At 53.3% G+C, this 10,806-nt stretch overlaps 1 protein-coding gene and 4 non-coding genes across 16 annotated transcripts; 3 read left to right on the forward strand and 2 right to left on the reverse strand.

Annotated features, from left to right (window-relative positions):
• Positions 1-679: 679 nt before the first annotated feature.
• On the forward strand, positions 680-751 carry TRNAQ-CUG. Its single transcript has one exon. It is a non-coding gene; the product is annotated as a tRNA-Gln (tRNA).
• A 440-nt stretch (positions 752-1,191) lies between these two features.
• Positions 1,192-1,273, reverse strand: TRNAL-UAG. Its single transcript has one exon. It is a non-coding gene; the product is annotated as a tRNA-Leu (tRNA).
• A 515-nt stretch (positions 1,274-1,788) lies between these two features.
• TRNAR-UCU lies at positions 1,789-1,876 on the forward strand. Its single transcript is given in 2 exon segments — positions 1,789-1,825; positions 1,841-1,876. It is a non-coding gene; the product is annotated as a tRNA-Arg (tRNA).
• Positions 1,842-6,498, reverse strand: HES7 (hes family bHLH transcription factor 7). 12 transcript variants are annotated; one of them, XM_045570191.1, is made up of 7 exons: positions 6,374-6,403; positions 5,758-6,004; positions 5,389-5,579; positions 3,855-3,950; positions 3,662-3,709; positions 3,175-3,262; positions 1,842-2,887 (listed from the first exon to the last, which is right to left on the reverse strand). In XM_045570191.1, exons 4-7 carry the CDS (start codon positions 3,948-3,950, stop codon positions 2,436-2,438), a joined length of 684 nt encoding a protein of 227 aa, XP_045426147.1. In that variant the 5' UTR covers positions 5,389-5,579; positions 5,758-6,004; positions 6,374-6,403; the 3' UTR covers positions 1,842-2,435. The 12 variants fall into 12 exon arrangements, with proteins under 12 accessions (XP_045426147.1, XP_045426150.1, XP_045426140.1 ...); XM_045570194.1 differs by having other exon boundaries at positions 5,938-6,004; positions 6,374-6,389; XM_045570184.1 differs by lacking the exon at positions 5,389-5,579 and having other exon boundaries at positions 5,938-6,004; positions 6,374-6,498.
• Positions 6,499-6,617: 119 nt separating this feature from the next.
• On the forward strand, positions 6,618-6,688 carry TRNAG-GCC. Its single transcript has one exon. It is a non-coding gene; the product is annotated as a tRNA-Gly (tRNA).
• The last annotated feature ends 4,118 nt before the right edge of the window (positions 6,689-10,806 follow it).

Raw genomic sequence — 10,806 nt, forward strand, 5'->3', positions numbered from 1 at the left:
TGCAATTAATGTATTGTGCCCCTTCAAATAAAACAATGTAGAACAGTAACAAAAACACATTTACCTGTTTTAAAAGGAAATGGTATTAAGTGGGGCGGGAACTTACTTTCAGAAAAGTAGAGAGAATGACAGTGGAGGGAAAATAAAGATGTTTTAGAGCAGTGCATATGTAAGCCATATATTCCAATTTAAATATTTTGCTTTAAAAAGAGTAAAAAAAAGGTGAAATAAAATTTAGTAATATACTTTACTTAAGACCCGATATTCCAAAGTGTCATTTTAATATGTAATCAATATATAAAATTATTAATAAAATTTTGTGGTTTTTTTATGCTGGCTTCTAAATCCGAGGTGTATAGAAGTTGACAGTACATCTCAATTTATATTTCAGGTGTTTGATAGCGGTGTCCACCATAGTCAGCATGGGGTTTTCTTTTGTTTCTTCTTGTTTTCTGTAAATAACGAGTGAATGCGGAAAACGTGCAGACTAGGAAGTATAGTAACGTATATAATGTCTGAAAGCACTTTAGGTAGGGGGGTTCCATGGTGTCCACCATAGTCAGCATGGGATTTTCTTTTGTTTCTTCTTGTTTTCTGTAAATAACGAGTGAATGCGGAAAACGTGCAGACTAGGAAGTACAGTAACGTATATAATCTCTGAAGGCACTTTAAGTAGGGGGGTTCCATGGTGTAATGGTTAGCACTCTGGACTCTGAATCCAGCGATCCGAGTTCAAATCTCGGTGGAACCTTGAACTTTTAACCTAACACTAAAACGTCATATTGTTGGCTTCATGAATGATATGTTTCTTTCATGACGCGAGAGCATCTGAAAAACTAAAGCGAATGAAGACGCTAATCTTTGAGGTTTTCTCATGGTGTAAGAGGACTTGGCATACCACGAAAAGAACATACAGTTAAGTCACCTGAGTATATTCGAGGTTGGGCTACTTTTGAGATGAGAATATTGTATTTGAAAACATGTTACAATAGAGATCAGACATGAAGAAACGAAGATTTCTTCAGCAGTTTCTATTCAGTCTTAATTTGAGCACGGAAGGAACGTAAGATCTGTCTGGAAGACCAAAGACAGATGGTGATGGTGAAACCACTAGTAGGAGCTTCATAAAATTGCAGGAATATGCCAGATGACGCCTTATATAGGGCTTAGACCAAGAGAAAAACTCCAGCCTGGCAGCGGTGGGATTCGAACCCACGCCTCCGAAGAGACTGGAGCCTAAATCCAGCGCCTTAGACCGCTCGGCCACGCTACCTGCACGGAAGTGAGCTGTCCCCGTTGTCCTCCTAAGAGACTAGTAGGACGAAGTGGGGCAAAGGTGGATACAGCTATATTGATGTCTTATTCCACATTTTTTATATCAGAAATAGGAAACCATCGAGACTTCAAACCACCTAGCAGCAGATGGTAGAAAAGATAAGCCATAAGAAACAAAACACACACAGAAATTTACAACAAAAAATGTTTATTTGGGTGGGACCACATCTGGGAGTGGGGTGCGCCTGAACTGGAAGCATCCCAAGCAGGCAGCCGGAGCTCTGCACTCGCTCACTCGCTCATATTCGGTTTCTTTTCCTCCGTTTCTTGTGCGCCCTCATTCCCACCTGGCTCACAAGCTTGCGCCCGCTCCCCTCCACCTGCTTAGCTTCTGAGATCCAAACCCACGCCCCTGACACTTCCCTCCCGATTCCCTCACACACACCCCCACCTCACCCTGCCCCTTTCCCATGCTAGTACCGGTAAGCCACAAGACGCCGCCGCCCGCGAGGTGGCTCTGTGGCGCAATGGATAGCGCATTGGACTTCTAGTGACGAAATGAGCGATTCAAAGGTTGTGGGTTCGAATCCCACCAGAGTCGATTTTATTTGAATTTTTTTCTTTCCTTTTTATCCGGTTTTTTCTCAAAGGCTCCCATCCCTTCGTCCCCTACCCTATCTGTGTTTTCCTCCTGGTTTCAGTTCCAACCTCAGTCTCCGCTCTGCTCTCTTCTTTACTTACCTGTCTGCCCCGGAGCTTGGGCCATGGAGAGCAGGACTGGGGGTGGGAGACAGAAGGGAAGGGAAAGTGGGCGTGGACGTCGAGATAAAGGCAGGCCCCTGGCTCGGGGACACACGGGGATTTAATAACCACTTTATTCCATGCACTAGGGACTTGTAAAGGGACTGGGACTGGGCCGAGAGCAAAAAGGGTACAATCCTAGACGCAAAGGGGAAGGGGTCAGGGAGAAGGGACAGGAACCAGGGAAATATATATTTATATAGATACTCTAATATAGACCACATCTCACCCGCGCGCTGAGCCCGCGCGCCCCGCCACCCTCCCCAACACCTCCTCGCCCGGATGCCCGGGTCCCTCTGCTGCCCACGGGCTGGAGTCTCTACCCCACCCCCAGCCCCCGCCTCCACCGCCCCCAAAGCTCAGGGCCAAGGTCTCCAGAAAGCGGGCGGCGGGGGCGGCGGGGCCTTGGGCGCCCCGTCTTGTCTGTGAGGCGGCGGTGGTGGCGGCAGCAGTCCGGTGAGGGGCGCCGGCGCGCCGGAATCCCCGGCGCGAGGGGAGCAGAGGGATGGGGACCATGCGCAGCGCGGGCTAGGGGGGCCCTGATGCACTGGGGGGCGCTGGTGCAGCGCGGGGCCAAGGGCGGGTGCGGCGGGGTCCAGCGGTGGGCGCGGCACTGGAGGCCTCGGATCTCCCGGCTCCGGCCGGAGCGGTTTGGGGCGCAGGTAGCCGTGCAGCGCGGAGAAGAGCTGGGCGCGGGCGGCCGGGCTGGCGTCGTGCACAAAGGCCGCCAAGCGGAGCAGGCACTCGCGGAAGCCGGACAGGTAGCAGCTGGCGAGCGCCTCGGCGTCCTGGGCTGGGGACCGGGGAACCCCTGGAGCCGCGGCGGCAAGGCAGGGGCCCAGAAGGGGTGAGGGGCGGGGCGGGGCGCAGAGATACCGAGGCCGGACAGGCGCACAGACAGAGACAGGAAACCAGATGGACGGAGAGAGAGTGAGGGAGACACAGAGACAGACACGCGCGGGTGTTATTAACCTCGCCTCCGAGCAGAATCTGCCACTCCCCAAGCCCACCTCCACCGCTGGGCCCCCCCGATCTTCCCCGGCCCGAGCCGCCGTGACTCCCCCTCCCGCCCTCCGCTGCCCCACCCCCGCGCTGTACCCGGGGACTCCACCCGGCTTCGATCCCTCAAGTAGCCCACGGCGAACTCCAGTATCTCTGCTTTCTCCAGCTTCGGGTTCCGGAGGTTCTACAGACGGGAGGGGAGGGCGCAGAGACAGAAAGGGGTGGGGAGAGAGGGGGAAAGTGGCAGGGGGAAGAAGGGAGGGGCGGATGCGGGAGCTGGGGATTCCCGGGATCGCATTTACGCGCTGCTTACAGAACGCGAGACCGAATGCGGAGTAGATGACCAAGGATGGTCCTGGCCCACCCTGAGACGAAACTGTCCAACCCGAGGGGATGGAACCAATACCCGACGTGTGAGGAGGAGATTTGAAACAGCAACCCAGGGAGTGAAATTAACCAACCGGCAGAACTGACGCTGGCCGCCCTGAGGGGTGTGGGGGAAGGGAAGGGGACATTTAAAGACCCAAAGGGTGAACTGACCTACCCGGGGAGTGAAATTTACAGAGCCAGGCGTGAAACTTACAGACCCGGGGATGGCGAAGAAGATCGCGTTCTGAGAGCCAGAGGGGGTCTGGGATGGGATTCCAAGGGCGGGACTCGGGTCAGGATGCCTTGGGGCCAGGGTCGCCAATCCAGCATATGTCCCCACCCCAGTGGGAAGCCCTGGGACGAGGGAATGGGATTCTTGGGGGTCCGGGGCTGGCAGAGGGACTGACCTGGTCCCGGGTCCGCTCCAGCAGCAGCAGCCTCAGCTCTTCCAGGCTGCGGTTGATGCGGTCCCGGCGCCGCTTCTCCACCAGCGGCTTCAGCATCTGTGCCCAGCGGGAAAAGGAAAGCGGGCCGACCGGACCGAGACTCAGCGCGGCCGCGCCGGCATCCGGATCCCGCCGCTGGGACAGCCGGGCTTCCACCCCTTCCCCCAGCCCCCAGATTGCCTAGGGCCGGGCCCGGTCGATCCCTCTCCGCTCCCCCGCCCCACGCCCCTAGGGTCAGTTCCTGTAGCTCGCCTCCTCTCTCTCCCGGGTCTTCCGCATTTTCCTGAGTCTCGTCCTCCCTCCTCCCCTCTCTGTGTCTCTCCTTCTCCTCCTCTTTTCTCTCTACGTCTCCGTCTCGTGCAGTCTCTCTCTCTCTCTGTCTCAGTGGAGAACTTTGGGGACCCTCTTTGCTCGCAAGCACGTGGGCCGCCCGGTGCCGGGCTCAGAGCTGGAGGCCCTGAGTGTAGAAAGGGAGATACCTAGCGCGACCGCACCTCCTCTTCTCCCTCAAACCCTCTAGGCCGTCACGCTTCCCCACTCGTTCCTAAACTCTTAAAGCCGGCCTCGGGTCTCTGCAACCAATGCCCCGGGGCCTTCTCTACAAGACGACATAGGACCAGCTCCGGCTCACAGCCCGCGGGGAGCCAGTGCCTCTCTTCTCTTGTTGTTCCCACCCTCCTCCCCTGGCTCCATCCCCTCATTGCTTATTTCACTCAAACTCCGGTCCCCTCCCACGCCCTCCAGGCCGCCAGGTGCCAGCCCCATTACCCAGGCCCCTAGACCTGTGCTTCCGCTGCCCACGCAGGTATTGCTCTGACCCTTGTCCCCTTCTTCATACTTCGTAGCTTCCTCTCCAGCTCCTGGCTCCTTGGGTCCCCCGGCACCTCTCCTTTTCCAGCTCTCAATTCCCAGGCTCTCCCCTGACCCACTGTATTAGGGCCCAATCCCCTGGCTAGAACAGGGACCTCTGCTCCCCCTCCCCTCCCGCCTCTCACCTTGGGGCCGTCCCTATTCTCAGTTCGATCCCGGGTGACCATTGCTCCTCCGGACCCTGGTGTGGACCGGATCCCTGCTCGCCTGGAGCCTTATATCCAGCGGTGCCAGGTAGGAGGGATAGGACCCGGACCCGCCCCCTTCAGCACCCAGATTCCGCCTGGCTAGGACCCCAGCACGAGGCTTCCGGAAAGGGGAGGAGTGAAGGGGGAGGGGATGGAGAGGAACCGGCCTGGGAGTGTGGGAAGTGAGGGGCGAATGGACACAGACTGGTTTACGGACCATAAGGCTGTATAAGGAGGCGGAACCCAGCTGGAGGGCGGAGGCTATTAGCAAAGGGAGATTAGGTTATTTGGGACAGAACTCATTTGAGGATGAAGTTCTGAGTTCCCTTAGAACTGAAGCTTTCTTGGAGGCTCACTGTACCCTCACTATCTCTGAAATAAAAGTTAGCACCCCTCAGCCCCTAGGCTGAATTTTATACTTCTTCCCCAAAACTTGCCTCCTACTCGGGATAGGGAGCAAGTGTGCTGGGTGGATCTGCCAGGAGGTAGAAGAGGCACTCTATTCCATGTCAATTCTATTCAAGTTCCCTGGCACCTGCAGGCTCAATGTGCGTGCAGGGCACTGGTCTAGGCTCCGAGGTTCATACTGAGACGTGCAGTAGAGCCCCCACTTATTCCGCAGGATCGCCTAGTGGAAAAGACGAAGTGTCATCAAGTAGCTATTATAGAAGCAGAGCGAAGTAGGTGCTCCGGGAAAAGAGTCTCTTTGAGGATGGCTGGACTGAGGTGGGGAACAGAGGGGACTTCAAGGAAGAGGAAGCAAGTCCCTGAAGCATAGGAAGGAGCAAAGAGATCTTTCCACTTACGGCACAACTATTTTATTCAAAACTGATCCTAGGAGATTCAGGAGTATGGCAGAGGGACACCTCACACACGTGTGCCCGCCAGGTGCCTCTGGAGGCCCTTCGTGACTGTAAAGGAGCAGGGAACAGGCAGTTTTCCTAAAGGGACAAGAAAGGGATACAAAAAAAGGGACCAACACCCACCTCAAACCAAGAACATGACCCTCTGCAGAATGATGCGTGCACACTCGGAGGCTTCAGGACAAAGTACCTGAGAAAATAAATCAGAAATTGAACGGGATAGCAAGACTGCCAGGAACAAGGACACGGAAGGACAGGGTTACAGACCGAGACGAGAGATAGCTGTGAAGTCAGAGACTTGGGGCTTCCTCCAAGCCCTCCGAGAGCCCCTCCACACCTTGTTGGTTGTTTTGTTTTGTTTTTTTCACGGAGGCTGCCTTGCCAAAGCTTCAGCCCGGAGGGGCACAGACCTCAGGAAAGGGGCTCCTATTTGGGATCAGGGCCCCCAACACATCCCACCTCCCCCTACCTCGGCCAAATGGGAGCACAGATGTGTGGCACTAGCAGCCCCCGCTGCCCCCCTCCTTGGGAACCTGGGCTCGGGCTGAGTTTTTCTCACCTGCACGCGAGGCTCGGGACCCTGAGCTGTTCGCACCCGGGTGTGGGGCCGCCCCTGGCCATATGGGGCGGCTTTATGGCCCGGTGGCCGGATCCCGGCGGGAGGAAGCATGGCCCCGCGCTCCACCCACGTTGACCATTCAGAGCCACTCCTTCCCCGAGCCGCTGGCCTACACCGTCTACTTAGCCACTCCCCCCCTCAACCTCTTACGAGTTGAGATAAAAGTAGATGTAGCACATAGCTTGCATTGGTGGTTCAGTGGTAGAATTCTCGCCTGCCACGCGGGAGGCCCGGGTTCGATTCCCGGCCAATGCACTTCACTCTTTTCTTCTCCCCTCCCCGAAAAGGTTATAATAAATTTGATGAGCTTTCTAAACACTTTCGTTTGAACATTTCTACTAAATATTAGATTTAGCCTTTTACCAGTCTCAGAGTTTGAAGCCCCAAAGCTAGAACCTGATTCCTCATGTCCTCACATTCACCTCCTCCCAGCCCGCGGGTCGTCCTGCCTGCACGTCCCTCCCTCCCCCTCAGCCCGCACCTCCACAGGCGTGAACCTGAGAAAGGACACGGTGCTCGGATCCCCGCCCCGGGGGTCCTCTCGGCCCTCCGCGGGGGAGGGGCCAGGTCTCCCCGCCCCACACACCCTAAATCCCTTGCTCTTTCCATTTCTCTTCTTCCATCTCTTATTTCCGTTCTCTCTGAATCACCCTTCCTTTTCCTAAGTTCGTGGGTCTGGGCCTTCTTTGTCTCGTCGTCTTTCCGGGTTTCTGCGGGCCTCTTGGCGTCTCTTTGAATCTCTCACGTTCTTTCCAGGGCTCTTAGCGACTTAGCTCTGGGTCTCTCTGGGTCTTCAATTGTCTCGTTCCTCCGCATCTCTGACCCGGGTCTCTGCGGTCTCCCAGCGTCTGCGTCTCCGCATCTGGGTCTCTCCAGTTCTCTGGGATCTCTCGTCGTCTCTCCGAGTCTCTGTCGCCTCCCCGGACTCTGCGCTCCCACGCTCCTGCCATCCCCTGGGAAGCTCGCTCACACCTCGGGTTCCTGACACCTCCCCGCCCCGCCCCTTCCCGGCCACTTTGATCCCGCACGCGTCGGGCCGGCGGGCGGCGGGCGGGCACACGGCCACCTGCTGCGGCCACTTGTGAGCCGGGCGGGGGCGGCCCGGGTCTCCCCGACCCGCAGCGCTGCCTTTCTGCTCTCTTCCGGCAGCGCATTCGGCCTCCCTCCACGCCCCTCTTCTTGACACCGTCTCCGGCCGCTGCCAGGGCTTCTGTGGGCCCGGGTCTCTGGTTTGCCGAGTCTGGGTCTCGGTCTTAGTCTATCCGGGTCTCTCTCTGGCTCTGTGTCTGTCTTCCGTCTTTTAGCCTGTCTGCTTCGTCTGGGCCAGGGTCTGGGTGTCCGTCTTCTCTCTGGGTTGTTTCGGTAGCTGGCAATGAGTGCTTTCTTCACAGCTCTAAGCCGTGACATTGGCCCCCAGAAGGAGACTGTAGAACAATCTGGGCATCAACATGTCTGCGTACGCAGCTGCTGTGTGTATTCACCCAGCCAGTATTTCTGGAGCGCCTCCGGTGTGCCGCGTATTATTAGGCATTGCAGGAGCACGGGGTCTGGGTTCTCCTGAGGCTTACATCAGAGTGGGGCAGAGACAGGAAATAACTAAGAAAGCAGAATATAATATAGTTTCAGATGGTTATACGACTGTGGGAAGAAAATTAACAAACAAACATAAAAACCCACAAAAAACCGATCGTGGCAATGACTTGAAAGTGAAGCGCTGCTTAACTCTGGGTGGTCAGAACCTGCCTCTCTGTAAGGTTATATTTGAACCCAGGGCAGTCAGCAGCCATGAGTCCAGGCAAAAGGAAGAGGAAGTACAAAGACTGCGAGGTAGGAAAGCGCTTTGCTGGTGGCAGCCGGAGAAAAAGGGCCAGCGAAGCCGGGAGGGAAAATTTGAAGAGTGGCAGAGATCACATGGGACAGGCAAGCGTGGCCTATCTCACTGGGCCTTGAAGACTCCGGAAGGACTTTGGGTTTTAGTCTAAGTGCAATGGGAAGGAAGCCCGTGGAGGATTTTCATTAGGGAAGTTATATTCTCTGACTTATGTTTTAAAAGAGCACTTTGGCTGCTATGTGGAGAAGAGGAGAGAGTTCGCCCGGGTACCTAGAGCAATCTTCTAGGCAAGGCACGATGGTGGCTCCTACTGAGGTGATGGCGGTGGAGAGAGAACATGAATGCGTTCCTTCTAGGTCTTTGACCTAAGTAGAGTCATGCTTCACCTAAGGGCCGCGACAGGGTCTGAGAAATGTGTCGTTAGTTGTGTGAACATCACAGAGGTTACTTAAACAAACCTAGATGGCATACCCCATTGCTCCTAGGCTAAAAACCTGTACAGCATGTCACTGTACTGAATTATTGTACACAACTGTAACACAATGGTAAGTATTTGCATATCTAAACATAGAAAATGTAAAAAACAATTTTAATAAAAATAATTAATTAAAAAATTAAAGTTAAATAAATATGTGATTACACCCTCCCCCCTCAAAAAAAAACACATATACATAGGAAATACAGAGCCCTCACTGGAGGACTAGAGTTGCAGACCAGCCTGGTGGTGCGTGCCTGTAGTTTCACCTACTCTAGAGGCTGAGGCAGGAGGATCGCTTGAAGACAGGAGTTCGAGGCTGTAGTGAGCTAAAATCACACCACTGAACTGTAGCCAGGGTGAAAGAGGGAGACCCTGTTTGTAAAAGAAAAGAAAAAGGAAAGAGAGAGGGAAAGGAAGGGAGGGAGGGAGAGAAAAGGTAATGTGTGGCACTGTGATGCTAAGACAGCTATGGGAGACTGTCACTAGGTGACAGAAAGTTTTCAGCTTTATTATAATCTTATGGGAGCACCATTGTATATGAGGGTCATTGTTGGCCCAAACGTCCTTATGTAGCACTTGACTGTAACTGGATAGATGGTGGTGGCTTTTACATTTATTCACTTGATTTAATCATTCCACAATATATACATCACATTGTACGTCATAAATACATACAATTATTAGTTGTCAATTTTAAATAATAAATAAATATTTTCTTTTTCTGACCTTGTATCCAACTAGAATAAATAAAATTTTGAAAAGAAGAGAGCAGTCCCTCTCTCTAAGCTGCCAGGAGGTCAAGCATGGCAAAGGCAGAGAAGCAACCGCCTAAGGTGGCATCTTGGAAGTCACATAGAACCTAGAGGAGAGTGACTTCTGCGCTGTCCCACTTGAGGGGGTCAAGGTGAGAATGGGACATGAAGGCATGCAGGTAGCAGCTATAGAAAACCTGGACAGGTTTTCCTGTGGATGGGGAACAGAAAAATGTGTGGCAGCTACAAGCACAGGCAATAGAAGAGGGTTGTAGAGTACATTTGACGCTGATGGAAAAACCAAGACCTGGGGGTGGGTGCAGCAGGGCCAGGTGGAGAAACCAACCTCAGAAGTAGGGAAGACCCCTTTCCCACATGAGGTGGGGGAGGAGGGTGTGAGTCAGTGGGCTTGTGGGAAGGATAAGATGGGCTCTCCCTGGTTGCTCCCCTTTTTCCAAGAACAGCGGAGCAAGCTTATCGCAGGAATGGGGAGAGCTACAGACCCTTTGAGGAGAAAGATGTAAAATGTTCCTTTTGAATAGGATTGAGAGTTTGTTTGAGATGTGGGACCAAGAATTTCAAGTGCAGAGGCCAATTCACCATGAAGCTAAGGAAGTCTGGGAGCCCTCACACAAGGAAGGCCCTAGCAACGTGTTCACAGGGCCATATGCTTCTGTAAAATTTGCCAACATTAGCTCTTTTCGCTGCAAGTGGTAAAGACCAGTCTCTTTCTCCTCCAGCTGCTTCTCTGTCACACTCTCCCCCTGGTGCCGGAGTGGCTATGGACACTTTGGGAATCCAGTTATGGAGAAGGTGGGTTGGAGACACATAAGATCTGGAGTTTCATGGGACATGTTTAGATGATGTGCAGTCACTTCCACATATAGTGAAGTCACACTAGTCATCTGGTATAGGTATGGCTTCCAGGGACACTCCTGTCCCCTGTGCCCAGTTACCAGGCTTTGTGCTGTGTGGGTGCAGGGCCAGAGGGCACATGTGATATGCATGTGTCCAATGGTTCCTGGCACTCTGAGTACATGGGTGGTAGAAGAGAAACAAGATTTGAGCTATATAGAGTGAGCAGCTAATCTGTGGAAAGTATTATAGAGGTGTGCAAGGGAGTTCACTAATACAAATACCTATGTTATTTTTCTAGACTTCATGGCATTTGTCAGCTTTTTAAATTTGCAAGTTGTAATCTCTTGTTTCACTCTAAATATTACTTTTTATACCTAATTTTGTATTTTTTCTTAAAACATTCACCCCACCAAAAAAATTATATAAGCTTCAGGCCCCCCAAACCTACAGCTGT

The sequence above is a fragment of the Lemur catta genome, chromosome 15 (assembly GCF_020740605.2).
Source record: "Lemur catta isolate mLemCat1 chromosome 15, mLemCat1.pri, whole genome shotgun sequence".
Classification (NCBI taxonomy): Eukaryota; Metazoa; Chordata; class Mammalia; order Primates; family Lemuridae; genus Lemur; species Lemur catta.

Excerpts from the sequence above, each read along its gene's own strand:
- HES7 (XM_045570184.1), bottom strand. The coding sequence starts at position 6,435 with ATGGCCAGGGGCGGCCCCACACCCGGGTGCGAACAGCTCAGGGTCCCG. Across the intron at positions 3,263-3,661 it reads TCTTCGCCATCCCCGGGTCT|AACCTCCGGAACCCGAAGCT; the intron begins GTAAGTTTCACG and ends TCCCGTCTGTAG. Across the intron at positions 2,888-3,174 it reads AAGCCGGGTGGAGTCCCCGG|GGGTTCCCCGGTCCCCAGCC; the intron begins GTACAGCGCGGG and ends CCGCGGCTCCAG.